Raw genomic sequence first — 22,918 nt, 5'->3', positions numbered from 1 at the left:
GTCAAACAGAACTACCTCAGCCATTTATTGGCCTGACTTTTGCACTATTATATTGACTGTCTACTGTATGCACAATTGCACAATTTCAACTCAAATTTTTCTGCTCTTATTTTCTTCATTGTATGTGCCTTCTTATTTTTACTTTTTATATTGTTTACTTGAATGTTATGTTTGTCTGTGGACCTAATTGGTAAAATATGTCTTGTCTCCACCGTGGGATAGTAGGAAACGTAATTTCGATCTCTTTGTATGTCTTGACATGTGAAGAAATTGACAATAAAGCAGACTTTGACTTTGACTAAAAGTGACTGGACTGAACTGTTCTCACCGACACCTCCACTGGTATTAAGCCAGCCACCTACACCTCCCTCTCAAACCTCCTTTTCACTGATACTGCTCCATTGGGACATAATTATGGGGCGTGTTTCAACCGATACGGGGGAATGCCTCTACACTTAATTGGATAGACCTAACCAATCAGAGCAACGAAATAGCTTACCGTGAGGTGTAGGAAGAAAACACACAAACCATCCTTCTTCTCCACAAATGCCTTAACATTCTTTTCTGGTCTTTTGTAAAAGTTAGTGCCGTCAATAGCCTACAACACTCATTAGCGAAATCTAAGAGATACATAGTAGGCTATTAGGAAAAAACTGATAGCCTATATTCCTTCCGTTTTTAAAAATAATTTTGTTGAACTCTGATATGCTACAAACATGTTAAACAACTGGGAAAGGCTGTCGCAAATCCCTCGAACAGGTAGTCAATCAGAAGTTGTGTTTCGCGTGTTGTGTTCGGATAAGGTAGAGGCTTTTACCGTTTAGTCTGTGCATCGGGGCAGCCAAGGTCTACGACGATGCAAACTTTAGTGATCAGGCGCGCCTGCAGGTGTACGGCCGTAAGCACTGTGCATACCATCAGGCAACTCAACAACGAGAGAGAAGAGAGAGAATTTCCCCTGTGTGTGTATTCACATCAAGTTAGCCCACCATAACTTCACAACTAGGCAGTTCCCATTAACTGCTCGACAAGCTATTTACAATTTCCTGTAAAGTAAAGTTTGTAAACACATTATCAAAATCTCTTTAATGCACACACCTTTTGTTTGAGCAGGAGAGAGAATAATAGCCCAACACAAAATTAGCAATTAACCAGCAACCAAGTTGTGGGCTAGGTTACTTGTTAATTTCTTTTACTAGGCTAGATGGTTGCCTGTTATCAGCACACAGTGTTAAGCTAATTCACTAACTCAAGACTTCAAGGCTATCATGGATATAAAACATTTTGTGTAAACAACAAAAGGATGGAGGCAAGGAAGCTAGAGGAGTTATTTCTAGCACTAGAGGAGTATTTAGAGGAGTATGAACAAGGTAGGCAAAATTGGTATGCTTGTCAAAACGTTAGCATTACATCTGGATTATAGTGAATAATGTTTACTGATGTTAAAGCGATGAATAAACTGCACACGAAGGTGGGGGTCTCTCTAGATGGGTGTGCGTACCATAGCATTCATTCCTGCTGGCGCGCCTGATAGTGATTGCTGTTGTCGCGGTAAGCTTATGCTCCTTCTGGAACTTGCTATGTTGCTTGATTTTCTGTATTAAATGCAGCCTGTAGCCTAGGCTACTTCGGCAAACCCAGACCAGTTGTGGCATCGGTTTCGCTTTGAATACGCAACAGTGTAGCAGCGAGAGGGAGAGTGTGGGCTATTTAATTCGTAGCATGACAGGCGAACTCCCAATGTGAGTGCACTCTACAGTACGGACCAGTGGCATCTTGTTATTATTATTTTCCCCAGCAATCAGTACAAATAATCATTGGTAAATACAAAAATTAATCAAGATAGATTTGGCCAAAAGTGGGCCCGGGTGGGTTGGGTGCCATTGCGAACTTAGGGGGGGGGTCGCCCGGAGCGACCCCCCCCTAAGTTCGCAATGGCACCCAGGCTAGAAGCTGTATCTTTGGTAGCAACCCAGCCCCCTGGTGAAACAAACTTGTCAAAGACAATAAAAACTGATCATAAAATGTTACGTAAAAAGGAACGATAGTGTTGTAGAAATGTAGCAAGTACAGATAATTGCTGCAAAATGTAACAAAGTAAAAAGTATGCACTATAGATTCTACTTAAGTAAAGCATACGTGAAAATTTAGTATACGTGGAAAATTTAGTAAAGTATATGTGGAAAATTTACTTAAGTACAGTAACAAAGTATTTGTACTTCGTTACATTCCACCGCTGGATTTTAAACGCCCTGTCCTGCGCAGCCTCAAGCAGGACGCTCATTTGTCCTCCTTTTAGGAGTCGAGTTGCACTGAGCCTCTACAACAGGGGTCTCAAACACCCGGCCCGCGGGCCAAATCCGGCCCGCGTCCTGCCCAATTCCGGCCCGCGACGTATGACAAAATAATAATGTAATCCGGCACTTGAGGCTATTAATTCGCGACAAACAACGATACTGATTAAAATAGACGATAGATCCAGGTACGGTGACAAATCTCATTTGTAGGCCTACTCTGCTCCACTATGTGCAAGACATCCAGAGCTTGATTCCAACCCAAAATCGCTGCGCAAAGTTTTCAGGAAATACTTGTATTACACGCGAGAAACACAAAGACGTGCATATATGACGCGGAAGCGATGCAGGCCATAGTGTTGCAGAAATTGAAGCAGAAATAGGCCTACACCAAATGTTGAAAAACGTTCACGTGTGATGAAGTCTTAGGTAAGCTATGTTATTCACCTATTCTAATTCTGAAGGAGAATATCCTTTTGGAGATTATGATCGATCGCCTATGACAGTGATAGTCACGCGGTCGCCTGTGAATGGAGGTGCGTGTATACAACGGTGTCCACTAAGCATACCATGCTTGTTTCGACCCTCTGCCCAACATAGCTTGGAGGTTGCAGTGGTAATCGTGATAGTGTCCGTAATGGATGTGGTACAGACAGCAGGGCTAGTAGAAATAGGGCTCTAAAGAACTACAAAGTCACCCGCAATATGATCTCGAACTTCTGGGTACTGCAGATTACCCGCGATAGGAACTGTTTGACCAGAATACTTTATTGTAGGCCTATATTGTAGTAATCTATTACTAAACCACACCATCTTAGGTGTTTTCCTGTTAATTTGTTATGTGGGTAATATGAAAAAAGGTGCTTGCCATCCAGTGACAAATTACATGGGTAAATGTACCCCCTTCATAAACTTTTGTTTTACTCAAAGATTTTTACATTTAGAGTAGGACTTTATCTCTGACCACTTTCAAGCCATGGCCTTTTGACATTTTGATATAAAAATCCAATGGTGTTGGCAATGGCTTTCTTAACCCTGATGCCTAGTTTGCCAGGTTTAAAAAAGTTATGAGAGGAAATATTTTTATTTGGTGTGAAACACACACACATACCTGTTTTTATGTTTTTCATTTATTTTATAATTTGTATTAATATTTATTTTATCATTATTTTATTTATAAGCTAAGGTTGCTAGCACAGGTGTCTAAAACTAGATAAAAACACTTGCACTTTCTGTTTGCAGTTTTGTGTGGTATTTGAAAAAAAGAACATTGCATTTTCAGAAATAGCCGGCCCTCCAATCAGATGACGTTGGCAGAATTGGCCCCTGCTCTACAATCTTAGCTCGGACGCAGCATAACGTTTCTCAAACTGTAGAGCGAAGACTGCTGGTCAAATTATGCCTGCTTCTGTAACTCATCTGATTATTTGCTGCACAATTTATCAAAGAACAGCGAACTACAGAAAAAGAAAACAAACGTTTTCGCAATCAGAACGTTAAGTTGACGTGTTTGCATCTCCCCAGCGTGTGTTCCTAGCCTAGCCTGTACCTAACAGGGAAGTGAATACCGGTACTCTGATCTGTCTGCAACTTGCTTTCCCAGTCAGTACTTGCTTAAACCGGCATTGGTTCCAGCAGCCATGAGATCAGTGAATAAAAGCGGTCAGCCTGACTCATCTGATGATGTGGAAGATGATGGATGGCTCAGACAGAGCATGTAGGAGTGAGGGCGTGACCCGCCTCAATACTCTCCATCTCTGGATTTGAGCTAGCCAATTACGTCCATTTTGCTGACAAGGTGTGAATGAGGAGTGCAACAGGATGTGAACGTAGACATCAGCTTATGGACATAAACCAGCCAAATCTCTTGGTTCCTGTAGATTCAGCACATGTGATGCTGATTAAGTGAACAAATGAGATAAAGGGGTAACCCTTATGAGCTTTAGCTGAGACCGCCTTCCTGATTAGAAGTGGGAAACCCGCCCTTTCAAAGGTGTGTTCTTTCAGCATTCTTTTCAAGTCTACACTCTTCAAGAGCTGCAAAATGTCCATTTTCAATAATTGTCCATTGTCTCAGTGGTTTCGGGGGTGCTGTTCTTGTGCAGCCCATCCTAAAAAAATAATCTCTAAAAGTTTATCTCACACACAAATTTTGGATATGCTGCAAAACAGCTACAGTAGTGCCCAACCTGAGTTACATTCCTCAGCTATCTTTCACCACTACTGAAATAGGATAAATAAAGAAATAAGTTCTCTATTGCCAAGTCATTTTTAAAACTCACGATGCATCACGCAAAAGAGTTGTTACCTGTCACAGGAGTGAGAGTTCACTTTGTGGTGTGCTTTTGGGACATGTGTGGTATGAAGTGGTCAAGACCTGCCACGACTGTCAGCACCTTCTCAGTTACACACCTCGAAACCCACGAGGATCCTGCAACAGACGCATGGACATTTCTCTCATTCTACTCGACATGCATAGTAGATTCAGGTTAGGAAAATACTCTCCAGGAACTTATAATGATTTCATTAAGGCACCTATGAACTGTGGACTAAGAAAACCTTTCGTTTTTACTTAATGTTTGGTTCTGCTCAAGTTTAGGAGTGGGGAACCTGAAAATAATGAAATTTTACGTTCTTCTGGTTTCCATGCTGAGAGGAAATGAGAGGCCACGCAACAGAGTTCCCCATATGAGGATGGAAATGTTAGAGGGAGAGGGGGAGGGAGAGTGACAGAGAGAGAGAGAGAGAAAACCAAATGAATGAGAGAATGGAGATGCCCACTTCCCTTTGCCCTCAAGCCTTGCCATTCTTCCCCAGGGGCCAGGGGCCCCTGCATTTATTATTTGTTCCCTCCTAGTTAAGGAAATACTTTCTCAATGGGCTCTCTATTTTGTATATTTTTACAGTCTCTATTTTCTTCCGTGATTCCACCCCCCTCCCTTTCCCCTTGTTTATTTGCTGTATAAATACTAGCTTGGTCCCAAGCCTCCAGACACATCATTGAGGAACTTTTAAAAAATGACTCTTCTCTTCATGGAGGACATTGTTTATTTAACCAGTTGCTCAGGTTGAGGATGACAGCCGGGGCGGGACAACCCATCCATAGGTGAAAGCTGAATTGAATCATTCGAGACCGCCTGTTCGCCATTACCTCAATGGCTTAATCGAATTCCTCGGCCCCCAAAACCGAAGATGTGGGTGTGCTGGTAGATGTAGATCTGTTGGCCCAATAGAGCTCATTAAATTGGTCACAGATATCGCAGTGTGTCAGCTCTCTGCCTGGTGGGGAGGACTGCAGCTCGACATTTCCGAATGTCAAATCTAATAGGACGTTTTAATGAGACTCAGGACAAGTGGTTCGCATCAGGGTTAATTTCTTTTTTTTTTTTTTACGCATGGTACTCGAACTGCAACTCAGAATCAGATCAAAGTGTGATTTCCAACTCTCTGCGTGTCTCTTATATCTCTGCGTTGCCACCGGGAAAGGTGAAGTCTGTGCACTCCAGGCTCAGATGTTTCCATGATTGGAATCACATGCATGAGAGCTTTGATGCCAGTTCGAAAACCAACAACGTCAAGATAAGACTTGGCTCTTTTTTTCCCCCCTTCCTTTGTTGTTCCACGGGTGTGAACGTATTCTCCGCCCCTCCCTCCCCCTATTCAAATACTCATCAAGGGCAGTGGGATTAAAAGGCCAGCTATGCCGGCGACCGATGACCCGATCCGACCCGATTTTTTGGGGGGCTTTGATGACTTTGTGTGCCTCCCCGCCAAAAAATTACCCCGGTCTGTAGACAGGGGCTGGAGGGGGTTTGCAGAAGGGGTCTGAGGCTGGAGGGGGGTTTCAGCCGCCCCCTAGTCTCCTAAAAAGTCAGTCGCAGGCTCCAGGGGTTAACAGCTATTACACTGAGCTGTCAAATGCAAACAGAAGGGACCAAGGCTCCTGCATAACAAACAGCAGCACTGTGAAACACGCTTAAGCTCTTTAATCAACATTAATAAGCTATTATATCAGTGATTTGGCAAACCACAGGGCAGCCATTTCCATTTCAATGAGGGTCTGCTCGTTGATGATGACACACACACGCACACACACAAATATATGAAAATGTAAATGAGTTGGTAATTGTTGCTTGTGCATTAGGGATTTTACCATAATGTGAAACTTTTTTTTTTCCTTGTCAAGCCATTAGTGCCATCAGTGAGCAAATGTATTATTCTTTTCTCAATTTGGGATAATCTTCTGAATGGCAAAACAAATAAGTGAGGGAATAAATTAGGGCAGAGAGAGAGAGAGAGAGAGAGAGAGAGAGGGCGACAGAGAAACACAAACGGAGGGAGAAAGACAAACTGAGACGGACAGAAATGTAGACAAACCAGAGGAGAGAAGGGGAGGAGGAGGAGGAGGAGGAGGAGGGAGGAAGAGAGAGGGGAGGGGGCAGAGAGGGGGAGAGAGAACTCAACCCCTCGGCCCATAAATCTTGCCAAGCGCCAGACCTGACCTCTGGGCCTCCCTGCACCTCAGAAGGACTCTGCTTCCTCCTCTGTTCCCCATGGCCAACTGGCTGAGAGGGCCAGATATCAAGCATCAGCCCTGTGGACTTGCCTTGAAGGATATGGGAACCTAGAAGAGTGTGTGTGTGTACGTGTGCGTGTGTGTGTGTGTGTGTGTAGCCGGGGGTTACAGAGAGAGCCACCGAGGTGAGATTGGAGCACTGGGAGGGAGGGAGGGGGTCGGGGGGTCTGGTGCATAAGTCACATAGGTCTGGTCTCTCGGCTGGCCGGCCGGCTGGCTTCTTTCTGTGCGGCTGTGTGAGCATGATTGAGCGCCTGCCTGCTGGAGAACATAAGAAGCCCCACAGACATGGCCGCTTCCTCCTCCTCCTCCTCTTCCTCCTCCTCCAGCTGCTCTGCTTCACGTCCACCGAATTAAAAGAGTCACTTCAGCAACCCGGCAAAACCCCTGACCACCGCTCACCCCCACACATCCCCTCACAGACAGACCACTAGTCCGACTGTTGCGTTTAGATTAAACAGCAGTTCACTGGCTCAGGACGGTGGTGGTGACGGTGGTGGTGGTGGTGGTGGTGAGAGGTCTGCCCGTATAGGATAATCTTATCTGATCCTTTATTAGCGGCCTGTTTCATCTCGGCCTCATGGCTAACAGGCCTTTAATAGCCACATTCATAGCGGTGAGCGCGGCTCAGACGGGAGGTTGACCGTGAAAAACGAGTGAAACGGAATGGTCAAGAGGCACGTAAGGCCACGGCGAGGCCGCTGCTTAACACGCAGAGGGGCCGAGCTAAGAGGGGTTTAGCTCAGGGCACTCAGGGGAGTGGAAGGACATGGCGGTTCATCTGAGGAACCGAGAACGTCTTACTAGAATGTCTTACTAGAACTGGGACAAGGGGGAGAGACCGGTGCCAACCCCTCCGGGGAATCTCAGACTGCTTTATCAGCTTAAGGCCTATTTGAATCGCTCAGATCTGGCTCAATTGAGGTCTCTCTAAATATAACTAGCAAAGGTGTCTTAAGTATACAAAGGAGATGATAATTGTCTTTAAAATAAAGTTGGGAATCTATTTGGGTATCTACGGGGAAAGCCACACTAATCTGCTAAATGAGAGTGCAGTCAACCATAAAGACCTTGGAGAACTTCACAGACACAAATGAAATGACAGACAAACTTAGTGAAAACATGCAAAAGGCCCAGGTTTAATCAAAGTCTTTTTTCTGCCATTTTTCCATATCATGCACACACATAGCAAACAAACAGATATTCTTACTCAGTGACTGAGACTACACACACAAGTGCCACCCAACAAGCAGAACCACCAGTGACTATTGTGTGCAAGTCTGGCGTGTGTATACATGTGTGTGTGTGCGTGTGCTTGTGTGTGTGAGTGTGTGAGAGAGAGGAAAAAAAGAGAGAGAGACAAAGAAGCTAAAGAATGTAACCCACTAGTTGTTATGGCTGGTGTGCGATCTGTAACCCAGAGGCCATGTTATCTGAGGGCGAGAGCTGCTGACTTAGCTGTCGGACAGTGCGAAGGTCAGAGGTTAAGAGCGAGCAATCAGGCGGAGTTGGAGTGAGGGGTGATGAGTGTCAGAGGGTGGATGACACCCACCCAGCCACACACAACACACACACACACACACACACACACACACACACACACACACACACACACACACATACACACACACACACACACACACATTCCCACCCACGTACAGCACAATCAGAGTCTTCTCTCAGGGCATGGGGTCACCTGACAGTGACCTGTTATCAATGGCCCAGTGTGGGGCTTCCCGATGCCATTTATCTGTCAAGACGCTTCTACATCTGGCCAAAAGATTGCGTGTGTGTATACGTGTACGTGTGTGTGTGTGTGTGTGTGTGTGTGTTGGTGGGCTTTGTTCTACTAAGGTTCATCTTAATGGCTGCAATATGTCTGCCTTTTTTATTGATGTCCATTTTTTTCCCCACTTAGTCTGCATCGCATGGGAGAGAGAGAGAGAGAGAGAGAGAGAGTGTGTGTGTGTGTGTGTGTGTGTGTGTGTGTGTGTATGTTTTCCTCCCTCCTTCTGTCACTTCCTCCCCTCGGTCCCCTCTCCTCCATCAGGACCTCGCTCATCCCTCGCTCCGGCGTCCCTTTACAGGCAGAACAAGCGCTCCTCTTCCTCCTCCACCAGGCCCCTGGGAACGACAGAACCACAGAGGTGAGCAGGAAGGAGGAGGAGGAAGAGACAGACAGAAACATCAACAGAGTGTGAGAGAGAGACAAAACACAGCCTTTCAATCTCAGCTGTATTTCAGAGAGGCACTACCGGTCGGGAGGCACAGAGGTAGCAAATAACCCTCCAGGCTCCTATGCCAAGAGATAGGCTGTCTTAAGGGGAGGAATATCAGTGGTGCCTGGTGTCTGTGTGTCTGTGAGACACTGTATTAGGATGTACAAGTGTGTATATGTTTATAAGGGTGTGGGTGTGTGTATGGGGTGTGTATGTGGGCTGTGTGTGTGTGTGTGTGAGTGAGTGAGTGTGTGCATGTGTGTGTGTAAAGTATATGTGTGTGTGTGTGTGTGTGTAAGAAATCTGCATGCTGTATGTGTGTAAAGGATGTGCATGTGTGTGGGTACGTGTGTGATTCTCAGTGGCCTGCTGCCACGTCGTCATTAGGCTCTGTGGTGCAGACAGCCCTCCCAAGCCCAGAGACAGTAAACAACCCTGCCGTTCATTCCTTATTCATGGTTTTAATCACGGATGGCAAAGCAACGGTAATCTGCTAAAAGAGAGAGTGTGAGTGTGTGTGTGTGTGTGTGTGTGTGTGTGTGTGTGTGTGTGTGTGTGTGTCAAGTGGGGTGTAGGGAGTAAAAGTAGTTCCAGACTGTCTGCACCAGAGCATGACTTTGAAAACCGGCTGTTCAGGGACGGCAGCATCGGAGCGGGCGACAGAGCAAAGCTGCCTGAAAGGTCGGAGGGGTTGACAAGGAGCAACCTGGCACGGCCACTGTACCGACGACGACACGCGGAAAAAATAGAGACGGTATAAACAAGCAGGTAGACAGGATGGAGCAGTAGGAAAACAACAAAACAAGGTGAAAACAACAAAGAACTGGGTCATTCCATGTCTCTAACTGCACTCCGGAGCTTAAACTGGTAGAGAGGGACACCAGCACTGCCAATGTCATATGTCCTCTTCCTAACCACTGACAAGGTCATATGTCCTCTTCCTAACCACTGACAAGGTCATGTGTCCTCTTCCTAACCACTGACAAATATTTGTTTCTGTGCTTTTAGCTACAATACCAACGGAACTAAATAAATCTAAATAAAGACAAATGTGAAAAAAAATAACCTTCTCCAAGTGATGAGTGTCCACGTCCAGACCTTGACTGAGGGAAGGCAGGAAACAGATAGTCGTTTGCTGTGAGGTCATCCTAGCAGAGCAGGAATGTTCTAGTTCCCTCAGCAGGGGCTCAGACAGACGCTGTGGCATCCTAGTGCTGCACAGCTTTTTTAATGAAGCATTGTTTAGACGCGGACGTGCGAGTGTGTGTGTGTGTGTGTGGGGGGGGGGGGGGGGGGGGGCGCAGGGGACCTGGATGGCGGATGGGCGGCTTCCTGTGAGCGGCTGAGCACCTCCGCTGGGCCTTCCGGCAAGTGGCCGTCGTCTGCGGACGGCGTTCGAGCCGAGCGCATAGGTATGACAGAAGGGGTTGGAGGGAGGGGTCTAGAAGGGCCCACATGCGTCATATTGCATACCAGCCTGGCAGATGGTGAACGTTCCCCAAACATTACTAGGTAAAAAGACGTCTTCAAGGACACAGGAAATGGCATCATGGTTTCTCTGACTGCCGAGGAGAGGAAGAAAAAAAAAATAGAAGCGGGATCTGTTTCCTGTCTTGACCCTGGCTGGCCTCAGAGCGTTAGAGACTTTATTCTTAGGAATGTCTTAATCTGTGTGGAGGGGGGACTGGGGATTACCCTTTCAAACACACACACACACACAGACACACACACACACACAAACAGACACACACAAACCTCACTGCAGATCAACCCTTCCTGATTCACACAAGGGCAAGATTGGTACTATTATGATATCCGTCAGCTCAGCTCATCTTTCAATTAAAATACACACCCAGGTTGTGGGAGTGATGACCAAATTTATGAACAGCAAGTAATCCTTTAATTTACAGACTTTTTTTCATACAGGTGAAGCGGTTCCTCAATCTTAAAATGGCTGCAATAAGATCTGTAACCATAGCAACATTATTAGCTGTTCCCTACTGTCAGTGCAGAAGCTCAGTGTCACCGTAAAATGTCAGAGTTGTCAGAGACCTCTGAGGAAGTCCAAACCAAAGATCCTTTATCAACCGTCTCTGTCCAAACTGATTTCTATCAGCAGGAGAAGCCCATAAACTATGTATGGGAGAGAGGAGTCACTCTACACACCCCAGTCACGCAATGCAGGGTGGTGTAACCTCTTCAGACAGAGCACTGACTGCACTTCTCAGCCATGCTACTCAACTACACCAAACACATCCCACTCTCCTTCCAGTGGCAAAATATCTACTGTGGAGTGACATGTTGTCTACAGCCTTGACTTATTTAATAATGTATTGCATACATCTGTATATCATGCACTACACCTGACTATATTGACTAGGTCTTATTTGAAGCAAACTGTATTAGTTTTGTATAGAGTTGTAAATGATTTCTATGGGGTCCACTATGTGGACACAATGTTATGAGTCACAATTTCATGTATGTTTTTTTCTGGTTGGCTCCTATCTGTCTCCCAGTGGCGTACCTGTAGGCAGCAATCTCAATGTCCAGGGCCATCTTTTGGCTCAGGAGCTCCTCGTAGTCACTGCAGTGCTCCCTCATCTGGGCCTCAAGGTCAGCCTGAGAGTCCTTCAGGTCGGCCACGCAGTTCTGGAAAGTCAGGTGCAGATAGGTGAGGAACTAACCCAGCGGGCGCACCCAAAAGTGGGACAGATTTGGAAAGGCCAGAGGGGGTAAGTGGAGAGGTGTGTGGAGCTTCTTACTGCTCACCTCCATGTCTTCGATCTCCTGCAGGTAAGCCTCTTTCCTGGCCTCGATCTCGGCCTCCAGCCCCTCGTTCTGCCTCTCCAGTTCGGCAAGCTCATTCTGCAGCTCAGCAATCTATAAACAAACAGGAATCGACCTAAAACACGTCACGCAGAAGACGACAAGCACAGACGAAGCAGACACATTTTGGGCTCTAATTTAAATAGTGGGAAAATGAACTAAAGCATTATAATATGATATAACATGTCATTAAATACCATAAGCAGGATCTTAAACACAGAAGTGGGTGGATCAATGATATCTTTGGTTCATTTTCAAGACTCTTTGCTCATTACACAACTTTGCATTATGCCTGTTATCTAAATTAGGGCCCTTGATTAGAACTCAAAAATGATTGTTACTATGCAAGGGAGTGTTCTACTTCAAAAGCATATTAGTGAGTTCACTTTAAATATAATACATATACATCACATATGCATACAGTATACACCACGTCGCCACCCCAGACATAGTAGTCTGTTGACAGGAGGACAGTCCTCCCCTGACGACAGGTCCAGACAGTAAGTGTCCAGCATTGGCGTGCGCACTGCCCCTGCTGTGAGTAATTACAGCAATCAGGCAGCTTAAACAAGAGCCTGTCAGAGACGGATGGCTGTGGCCGCTGCTGTTTGTCTTTCAGGTAGATCACAGGAGCCTCACAGCGACTTCATTAGCCAGGCGATGATGGCACCCAGACCTGAGTCCATTACCCAGAACCAACACATGACTGACTGAAAATTCACTTACGTAGGTGGTGGATGTCTGGAACCTGCAGGTGTTGCATTTCTATATAATAGGAAACTATCTCAATGGCTGTCTGATCCAGTTATGATAAAGGAGGTCTGCTGTCGTCTAGTTTTAGGAGGCATAATTTGTGTGATTATTTCTTTGTGAGGATGTGATGATATACTGTCGGCTCTCGGTGAAACTGATACACCACTGATGTTCACAAAGTGACAGCCGAGATCCAGCTGAAGAAGTGTCTGAAGAAGTGATTAGTGATCTGAAGAAGTGATTAGTGATCTGAAGAAGTGATTAGTGATCAGTGATCTGAAGAAGTGATTAGTGATCAGTGATCTGAAGAAGTGATTAGTGATGTCTAGCTCCTCCCTGGTGCGATTAATTCATCTGGACAGGTAGGCAGGCCCGAGGAGGCGTCAGTGGGCAGAGGCTAGTCATGTTGCCACACCAGTGGCACCGAGGCCACCCATGCTGCCTTCACCATGGACTGCTGAATTAGCCAAAGCTGTATGACAGCGAGAAACTAGATCTTCGTCATCCATCATGAACAAAGAGTGAGAGGGAGTAATGAGGGACATGGGGATGTAGGACAGAGAGCAAGATGGAGGTAGAGAACAGAAAGAAGTGATGAAGGAAGAGAAGAGAAAGAAGTGATGGAGGTAGAGAAGAGAAAGAAGTTATGGAGGTAGAGAAGAGAAAGAAGTGATGAAGGTAGAGAAGAGAAAGAAGTGGTAGATCATGTGGTAGAAAGGCAGTCAGGTGGTTACAAGTGGATGCCAAGAAAGTTCAGTAGTCAAATGAACAAGAGACTTGAAAGAAGACTGAAGACATAAGAGCGACAGACAGAGATGGAGATGGAGGAGGAGAGAAAGAGAGGGATAGAGAGAGAGAGAGAGGGAGAAGGTAAGAGGGCAGACACAGAGCAGATCTGGGCTGTCCATCAGTGGTGCTCGCGTGCTCCACATTAGGAAAGGGGATCTGGTGTTATGAAAGTGCGGCTGCGGTTTGCGGAGGAGCTGTTTATTTAAAGAGAGGGGGCACGACCACAGCCACCATAATTAGAACCAAACCACTCCCATCTGTTATTGGAAATGGAGAGGTGTCAGCTGTGGTCAAGCGATGATTCCCTCCTCATAAAGAATGTAAACTCAGGTTACGACTTTTTTTTCCCCCTCCCCAGCTCTCGACTCAATCCGCCTTAATCGTTTTAGAGGGTTTCTCGTAAAAAGGGATTCTTGGTGAAACCTCCTTGTCCGCGTCAGCTTGTTCTAGGAGTACTGTGAGCAAAGAAAAGCTCGAGTTGGAGAAGTGCACTGAAAAACAAGAGTTCAGAAGTAGGAGAAGGAGAGGCAGGAGAGTGGGAGAGAGAGAGAGAGAGAGAGAGAGCGCGGATGACAGGTGAGCTTTATTACCGTGTCTCAGTGAGGTTTGGCATCTCAAGTGAGACTCACTGTGAAGGAATGTGTGAAGTTTATGAAGTCGAAAGTGGGGGATAGGGGAGAAAAGAAAGAGATGGAGAGAGTGAGAGAAAAACAGAGGGAGAGAGAGAGAGCATGTGAGTTAGACTGCAAAAGGCATAGTTGATAATGGTAGGCAGCGAGGGAGATAAATGCTGCAGAGCAGACACATCAGCACCCTCATATCTCACTGCCCATATCTCTCCGTGCAAACAGTGGAGATGGAGGGAGGCAAGGAGATACGGAGTGAGGGAAAGAGAGAGAGCAGAGAGAGAAAGAGAGAGAGAGAGATAGGGAGAGATCGACACATGCACCCGGCAACCCACACCTAAACAGTCGGGTCTGCGGGACTTTGTCCGATCCATTTACCGAGCTGTCAGAGGCAGAGCGGGTCTCTGTGCCCTACAGAAGGCTGAAGTGCAGGAGATTGAACAATTGCCCCATTACACCCAATTTAGGCGCTGACGTCTGACGAACTAAACTGCGGTAAAACCATTTTGGACGCGCTTCTCCTCGGAGACGTCATCTGTGTGATTATTATCGCTGAGAAGAGGGGAGAGAAGGGAAGGAAGGAAGACAGCAAATCTCCAGAGAGAGAGAGAGAGATGGTTCCGTCAGTTGGCAGTATTAGTGAAGGAGACTGGCAGGTGTGTGTGAGAGGAAGAGAAGAAGACAGAGAGAGGAGCCTGGTGGGATTAAGAGGGAGGGGAGAGGAGGGGGAAGATGGATGGATGGAGGGAGAGAGAGAGAGAGAGAGATGGAGAGAGAGAGAGTGTTAAGAGCAAAGCCGTGGCCCAGTCACTCACCAGTGCCTTGAGGGCATCCACGTCCGTCACCTTGGAGACGTCTTTCACTCTAGCCCCTGCTGCTTTGGCCCCGGTGGCCCCGTTTCCATTTCCTCCTTCTCCTCCCGCAGTGATGGCCGCTCTCGGGCCGCACTCAAACTGAGAGGACATCAGGAGAGGACGTGCACACAGTGTGGGAGGTACAAACACACACAACGACACACAAACAACACAAACACAAACAACACAAACACAACAATACACACACACACACACACACACACACATATATCAGTTTAAGGCTTGCAAAAGAAGACCCACTTACACAGTATCAAAGAACAGGGTACACACACACATGACTAAATGAATAAATGAGAGATACACAACAGACACCAATTGCCATGGGCACCAAGCACACACAAGCACACTACCACAAACACACACACCAATACACCTACAACACACTCAGTCCCAACGGAGGAGGGCCTGCTTTTTCCACTCCCCTGCCACAGAGGATCCTGGGAAGGCCGCCAAGCGTTCTGATTGCGGCCATGACCTCGGCCTGGGAGCGGCTGGTCCCGGGTCACAAGGATCCTGGAGAGGTCACGTGGGTCAAAGTGCCGGTGCTAGGGGCTGACCTCTGCAGCGCAGGCTCTGTGGAGCAGGACGGCCCAAGGACAATGGTGCTCTGTGACTGGGAGCAGAAACAGCCCACGGCCAGCACAGGGGGGGATGGAGGGGGGACCCGCTGCTAACCTCACCGTACCAACACACACACGTGCATACACACACACACACACACACACACACACATGTGCTCAAATGCACATATATACAGATCAACTCACACACAAACACAGACATACCCTCCATGTCCCCACATATACATACACCCCTGGGGAACCACAGGGTCATGGGGGGTGTGCAGGTTGGCATATTTGTGGCTGTGTTTGCACATTTGTGTGTGTGTGCAGTTGTGGGTCTGTGTGACTGTATATTTATATAGAGCACTTGGCAGGGTTACTGAGGGCCCTGCATAGACCTCCTGATGACCAAAACATCCTGGTGGGTTCTGTGTGTTAGAGACTGGAGCATCTGTGTTTATATATATATATATATGTGTGTGTGTGTGTGTAACCCATACCTGCAGGCTCTCTGCCAGCTGACTGTAGTACTCCTTGATATCCATGATAGCAGGAGTGATGTCGAGGTCTGGGAATTCCAAGGAGACGACGGCATCTTCACCAGGCGCTCCTTTTGCTGGCTCAGTCAGAATCTCCAGCCTCTGCCAACCACACACACCCCACATCACACACGTCAGACCCACTGTCACTTATACTGATTCACGTCCTTAAGCTATCTGGCTTAACACACTAACAAGCCTCATAAAATAGAGCCCGAGAAGGTTTACTTTTTAGAGAAACAGAATTTATTTCAATAGTTTAGTATCTCTGAAACTCTCCCAGGCGTGTTTTAAGAGGCTACAATGAGGTCTAGCTGGATTAACTAAGGAGGATACCATAAAAATTGGCATACCCTTCGGCCAATTACTTTGTGTAAGGAGTGGACAACTGCATCCCTGAGGTGGCTAAACGTTGCAGAAGTTAGCGAGACATGCTAATGTAATTACTCCCTATAACAGTTGTGCATCTTTTGTGCAACAGTTGTTCATTTTTTAAGACCTGCACGTGTATGTGTTTTGCAGATAGCATTACCTGCTGGGTGGGCAACTAACAGAGGAAGCCACCGGTCCACTGTTTTGGAGGAATGAAGTGCTGGTGAAAAGCGCAACCATGTCGAACCCTGCGGCCCGCATAAATAACACGAGACTGCGCCACCTTATCGGGGAAATACGGAGTGTTTGGAAACGCGGGTAATAATAGCAGTTAATAAAACAAAGGCGAACTTCTGTTTTCGTTCCATATTCAGACACGGCTTCCATGGCCTTGAGTTATGGAGCACATCCCAAAGGGAGTGCCTTACATGTGGAACGAGTGAGTGTGTGTCTGCCTGTGTGCATGAGTCTGTGAGTGTGTACGTGTACGTGAATGTGTATGTGTGTGTCTGTGTGTGTGCATGAGTCTGTGTGCGAGAATGTGTGTGTGTGTGTGTGCCTGTGCGCGCCTGTGCATATTGATGTATTTCTGGAATACACACCCTGAGCAGTCAGAATCTCTCCTGCCCTTCTCCCCTCCCCTCCCTCCTCCTCCTACATCAGATATGAGGATGCATGTTTCAGCTCTGGGGAGATGGAGAACAGAGAGGTGGGGGTGGAGGTGCCGCTGCTGCTGCTGTGTGTGTGTGTGTGTGTGTGTGCTGGAGGGGTGAGGGTTGCATTGGGGTGGATTAACTCAGTAGTGCAAACAGGGGTAAAGGAACAGAGAACCAAGGCTGGCACACGCCAGTGTTACACAGAATGTGTGTGTGTGTGTGTGTGTGTCTCCATGTGTGTGGGGAGGGCCAAGTGGGGGCAGAGGCGCAAAGGGCATGAACTGAGATTAGGAACAGAGGGAGTAGGGCCCAAGTGAATGTGATGAATGCTGTTTGGGTAAGGACGGGGGGGGTCTGATTGCGGTCTGTTCTGTGCCCAGCTCCATTGTGTGTGAATTCTCAAATTCTCCAGCATCCCCCTTTTCTTATTGCTCTGACTGTGAAGTAGCACAAGTGCCAAAGCAATTATGCAGAAACAATGCGAGTCTAGTGTTTCAGGCACTGTGGATGATGATCAAAATACTGTCTGGTAGCAAGAGCGCTGACAGAACAGACATTTGGCTTTTTTACATTTTACAATCATATCAGTTTGTAATTGATCTACATTTTAACATATTTGCACAGTGTAACTGGGATTTCAATAGAACTGAATGTGACTGTGACTGATTGAAGGAGATTTTAGAAATTGCAAATGGTTTTCATGTAGATTTAGTAGCTAGAAAGGAGTCCGCAATTACAACATGAAAGTGCTGTGTGTGACCTTGACAAACAGATTAAGGTCAAGAGGAGCAGTATGACTAAGTGATCTTGGTTGAAAAAATCTGGTGATACTGTACATTGGCAAGAGATGACAGAAGAGCCCCTGCACCTCAGTGGAAGATCAGTGAGGGATGCTGGGTAGAGTTTCTAGGTTCACTGAGTGATCACTGGCCAGTCCAACTGAGATACCTTTGAGGGACCGATTAAACTGTCCATCTGCTAAACTACTCAACCAGAAAGCAGAAAGTTACTCTTCCCCTCATCACCATAATCACCAAAGCTCAGGCCCTACAGAGAGAGAGATACAGAGAGAGAGATACAGAGAGAGAGAGAGAGAGAGAGAGTGAAAGAAAGAAAGAGAGAGGGAGAGAGAGTGTGTGTGTGTGTGTGTGTGTGTGTGTGTGTGTAGTCAGATCTAGTTTGTTTATGACTGCAGTTATTTCACCTCCTCGTGCTGCTGCTCCATATTGGCCAGCTGCTCCTCGTAGATGGCAACTTGCTCCCTCAGTGCCAGGCAGTCGGCTGTGATGTCATCAACATCCTATAGGGGGCAGCAGAGAGGGCCGAGACCAGACAAAACAAGGTCTCAAATTCTGCTGTCACACTCAGAGCTCAATTTACCCTGTCCCTCTCTCTCTCTCTCCCTCACACACACACACACACACACACACACACACACACACACTCTCTCTCTCTCTCACACACACACAAAAAATGATCCTAGTATACTGCAACACATCTACAGTACATGAAAAGGACACAAACTCAAACACACACACACACAACTATTCTAGCAGGCTGCCACACATCTACATTATATGAAAAGAACACGATCACACAAACACACACACACACAGATATAATCACTACCCATGCCAGTGAAAGTATAAATGTGTGGGCACACTGGCACTCTACCATACAACACACACACACACACTCTGTCTCATCCCTCTCTCCCTCCCATGGGCAGGTATGCCCACACTGCATTGCGGAGCGGTAGTGGTGGCGGCAGTGGAGATCTTCTGTAACGGTAGAAGGGAGTAATTACATTCAAGCCTCCTCGTCCTGCAGAGCGTTGAGCTAGCGGGAGCTCCAGCTCAGCCAGGCCTTTAGAGTGCCTGATTAACTGCTGATGAATTCAATTACTCAGCGCAGGCGGCATTTGCATCTGAATGTCTAGGCATCCAGGAGGACCAGAGAGGAGGACGAGGAGGAAGAGGAGAAGAGGAGAAGAGAGATAGGTGGAAGAAGGAGCAGCGAAGAGGAGGCTATCAGACTGCTGCTACTCATCATGCATGGATTCCTGATGTGCATCAAGGCACAGCAGCTAGCCTCTGCTCACCTCACCATCCTCACACAAATACACACACACACACCTTTTCTTATCTCTGCACAAATACTAGGCATGACTGGATAGAGTCGGCAAGCCAGGGGAGAGAATTCCCCCTCCCTCTCTGAAGATGACCCACCTCGGCAGTGCTCACGCTATTGGGGCTTTGCGTTGAGCTGGTCTCTGACTCTCCCCCGCTCCCTGGGCAGAGCCGCGGGTGGGCCTGTAACCTAAAACTACACAATCTCAAATCCGCAAAGGCCTCTTTATCGCCCCAAAAGGCTTCCACCGAACACCACAGGTAATCAAGCGTCCATGACATCACGAATTGTGATCCCAGGAACTAGAACGTGCCAGGATTCCGACAGCTTGAGAGCCCCGAAGCCTGGTCTCCAGGGACGTGGGCCTGGAATTTCTGGCCAGAGGTCAACGTTAATAACGGGAGGATGATTTCCGATGAGGCCACCGACCATCTTCGGATCTCCAACAATGGCTCTTTCAACCCCCCAAACCTACTACAGACTACTACAGCTGTGGCTACTTTTTTCCTTTATCCAGTTCTCACTCCTTTCTTTCACACCCCCCACCCTCACACACACACACACACACACACACACACACACACAGATGCACAGACGCACACATACACACACACACACACAGGCTACAGCAGTGGAGTGGGAGCAAAGCTCAAGCGGTAATGGAATCACCATGTCGTCGACACAGCACCCAGACATGAAACTGTGCGACATGAGAGCCGGGCCGGCTGAGCTGAATTAGGTGTCATGCTAACGGCTCTTTTACATCTGGCTGTTTTCACACGCCTGCGGATGTGTTCTGACATGCATGGCTGGCCTGAGTGGGGTTTTCGAGGACGGCTGGGCAGGGCTCTGGTTGCATAGCGGCCAGTTGGCCCCGAGTCTCAGAGACTGGTAATGGAGAGGAGGGGGTTTGGGTTTGTATGTGTGTGTGTGTGTGTGTGTGTGTGTGTTGTTGAGGGGGAGATTTCATCTGCAGAAGAAGCAGCTGTGTTGACACGCTGCCCAAAACCAAAGGCAGTCAAATCCGAGACAGACCTCAGTGCCAGTGGCACCTATGAGCAAAAGCTGAGGGAGAAAAAGTCGCTAGCCAATACTGCCACCTAGTGGACAAATGTGAAAGTTCACCAGATGGACTCGCCTTATTATTGTTATTAAACAAGCTGAACTTTCTATAGAATAGATACAGTAAATGGACAGCTGTAGTAATAAAGGCAGTGATAGAACAATGTTGATGCCAAATCACAGACCCAAAGCTGCAAACATTCAGAAGAGCAAATGAGGATGTGCAGCATTACCACGGCAACATCCTCCTTCTCCAGCTGGATGAGAGAGCGCCGCTCCACCGCCTGGTCATACTCAGCCTGCAGACATGCCAGCTCCTTCTTCAGGTCCTCTGTGTCACGCAGAATCTCCTCCTAAGGGAAACAAAGCCACCAGGCATGAAGGAACACCATATCTGAAAATGCTGAAAAGTACACTAAACCCTAAGGGAAGAGTCTTGCATTGTTCCTCTGTACAGTAGTACTGTAGTAGTGTGTTGGAGGTCTAGAGTCTGCAGTGCGGCACCTTCTCGTGGCGCAGCCTCTCCACCACGGCCTCCAGGCTGTAGTCCGCAGGGCCCCGGGTGGTGATGGCGGTCGACTCCTCCCCCTCCACTCCCATTCGCTCCTTCAGCTCCAGGATCTGCACCTCCAGGGACTCATTCTCCTCCTCCAGACACCGCGCCTGGAACGGAGAAGAGGAGGACATTACTTTTTTTATTATTCGAAAACTTACCTTGAGCTTTTATATGTATTGGTATCATGCCAAGATTTTACAAGAGTATGAAAAGACAAGTCAATTAGTCTAAATGGGGTGGGTGGGGGTGAGGGTGAGGGTGGGGATGGGGATGGGGGTTAAGAGAATCATGCAGGGTTGGTATTGTTGACCTCACTCAAATCCAGCACACACACTTGCTCATGACTTGGTGGGACATTTCATAGCAGGTGTGAGGCCTCATCTCACAAGCCCAGCCTAGCCTCATTCTCACCACGTCGACGAGGACGGCCAGGCGGTCATTGAGGGCTGCGATGAGGGAGCGCTCCTTGGCGAAGCGGATCACGCTCTCTTTGTTCAGCGCACGTGCCGCCGCAAAGTCCGGCTCGGGCCACGGGCAGCCGTTGGCTCCGCCCCTGTGGGTGAGAAGCTTGTTATTGGTCACACAATATTCTGTCGCTGGTGGCCTCAGCAGGGAGGAGTGCTTTGTTGAGGTCATGCAAGATTTGTGAGGGCCCACACCCTACTGCTAAACAAACTCTACCACAGAATGTTCTGGAACTTCTCGTCTGTTCCCACCACTACAAACAGAAGAATTAACTTTTAATGAACTGAGTTGCAAACAAAATAACTGAAACATTTCTTGGTCACTGCAAAATGCAAATATTATGTTGAATTACTGACATTTTGATCTTTTGATGGTGACAGATGTCTAAGTGTGTTCATAAGCTAAATGATGTCAGTTCAAGGTCACCGCCACTATGAGCAATCTTGCTATAACTAGGTGTGTCTTTGGGTCTTTGTAAACAGTACAGCACTATTTTATGACCCTATGTTAGGGTCATAACATATCAGATTAAACAAACAGTTCATAACCCCAGCCTACCTCATTCCTATCCATTATAACTTCTGGAAATGTTGCACCACATAAAGCTGAGAGAGACAAATAAGCAACCAGTGTGAATGCTCATCAGACTGACACCACAATTAATGTTACGCAAAGCCACAGCATCCAATATACACCTGATATCATATGGATAAAACAGCTGGAAACTTCCACACACATCTCACAGACAGGCCTGTCTGCTCCCATCATGTGAACTCATTGGATTCTGAGGCCCCTCGACCAGACTCTACTCCCTGTATCCCCACAAGGGCAGGCTAAGATGCCGGCACTGACCTGGCGGAGGAGAGGACTTGTCCGGCCCCTGCTCCAGCTCCATTCCACTGCTGCTGCTCCTCAAAGAGCCGGCGGTACGAGGACACCCTGACGGCCATCATAGTCCAGTAAGGGAGGCAGGCGTTTCGTGGGGGGAATGGCAGGGACTGGACCGCGGGGCTTTATATGGTGTCGCAGCAGGTCGGGAATCTCACACATACACAAGAAGTGGCCCTCATGGGCCGCTCAGCAGACCAACTATAGGGCAGAGCGTCAGCAGGCGAGGATTTCACAAAGGCTGGAGACAATCCGGTGGGAGCCACAGACGCCCGTTGTTGGTGCCCCGCTCACTAGGAGACTGGGGTCTAGAGCAGTGGTTCTGAAACGTTTTGTCTGGTGACCCCCCAAAAAACATGGGCCAAGTCTCGCAAACCCCCTCTCCCTAACCGGTGGAATTTGGTTTCAAAATATTTCAAGATGGGCATTGGAAGCAGAGGCAGAAAATCTCTTCTCTCATAGAGAGGCTATGTAAACACCAAAGGCATCAATGTCAATGGCAGCCTTTAACTTAAAAACCTTTAGAAAAATGTCTAATCCAGACTGCAAATCATTTTGTGACCCCTCCAATATTTTTGCTGTCCCCCAATTTAACCACTGGTCTAGAGCAGTGTCTGGGTAAGGCGTCGTCACAGAAGGTTTTAAACAACATTACAAACTTACAACAGTGATGCACCAGAACTTCCCTCTACTCTTTTCAATGCCATGCATATCGCCTGTCTAAAGGTC

General features: G+C 47.4%; 1 protein-coding gene across 1 annotated transcript; it reads right to left on the bottom strand.

Moving 5' to 3' along the window:
• Window positions 1-8,432: 8,432 nt before the first annotated feature.
• On the bottom strand, window positions 8,433-22,281 carry vimr2 (vimentin-related 2). The gene is made up of 10 exons (XM_048230893.1): window positions 22,154-22,281; window positions 21,248-21,389; window positions 20,785-20,943; window positions 20,514-20,633; window positions 18,293-18,388; window positions 16,022-16,162; window positions 14,899-15,036; window positions 11,859-11,969; window positions 11,614-11,738; window positions 8,433-8,994 (listed from the first exon to the last, which is right to left on the bottom strand). Exons 1-10 carry the CDS (start codon window positions 22,252-22,254, stop codon window positions 8,952-8,954), a joined length of 1,176 nt encoding a protein of 391 aa, XP_048086850.1. The 5' UTR covers window positions 22,255-22,281; the 3' UTR covers window positions 8,433-8,951.
• Window positions 22,282-22,918: the final 637 nt, after the last annotated feature.

The sequence above is a fragment of the Alosa alosa genome, chromosome 21 (assembly GCF_017589495.1).
Source record: "Alosa alosa isolate M-15738 ecotype Scorff River chromosome 21, AALO_Geno_1.1, whole genome shotgun sequence".
Taxonomy (NCBI): Eukaryota; Metazoa; Chordata; class Actinopteri; order Clupeiformes; family Clupeidae; genus Alosa; species Alosa alosa.
Note: the sequence above shows the minus strand (reverse complement) of the source record. Positions and strands in the feature narration are given on the sequence as shown.

What these genes read in the sequence shown, in the direction of transcription:
- vimr2 (XM_048230893.1), bottom strand. Translation starts at nt 22,254, where the DNA reads ATGATGGCCGTCAGGGTGTCCTCGTACCGCCGGCTCTTTGAGGAGCAG. An exon ending in TGGCCGTCCTCGTCGACGTG is followed by an intron (nt 20,944 to 21,247) that starts GTGAGAATGAGG and finishes TCTCCGTTCCAG; the next exon opens with GCGCGGTGTCTGGAGGAGGA. An exon ending in TGGATGCCCTCAAGGCACTG is followed by an intron (nt 11,970 to 14,898) that starts GTGAGTGACTGG and finishes GTTTGTTTATAG; the next exon opens with ATTGCTGAGCTGCAGAATGA.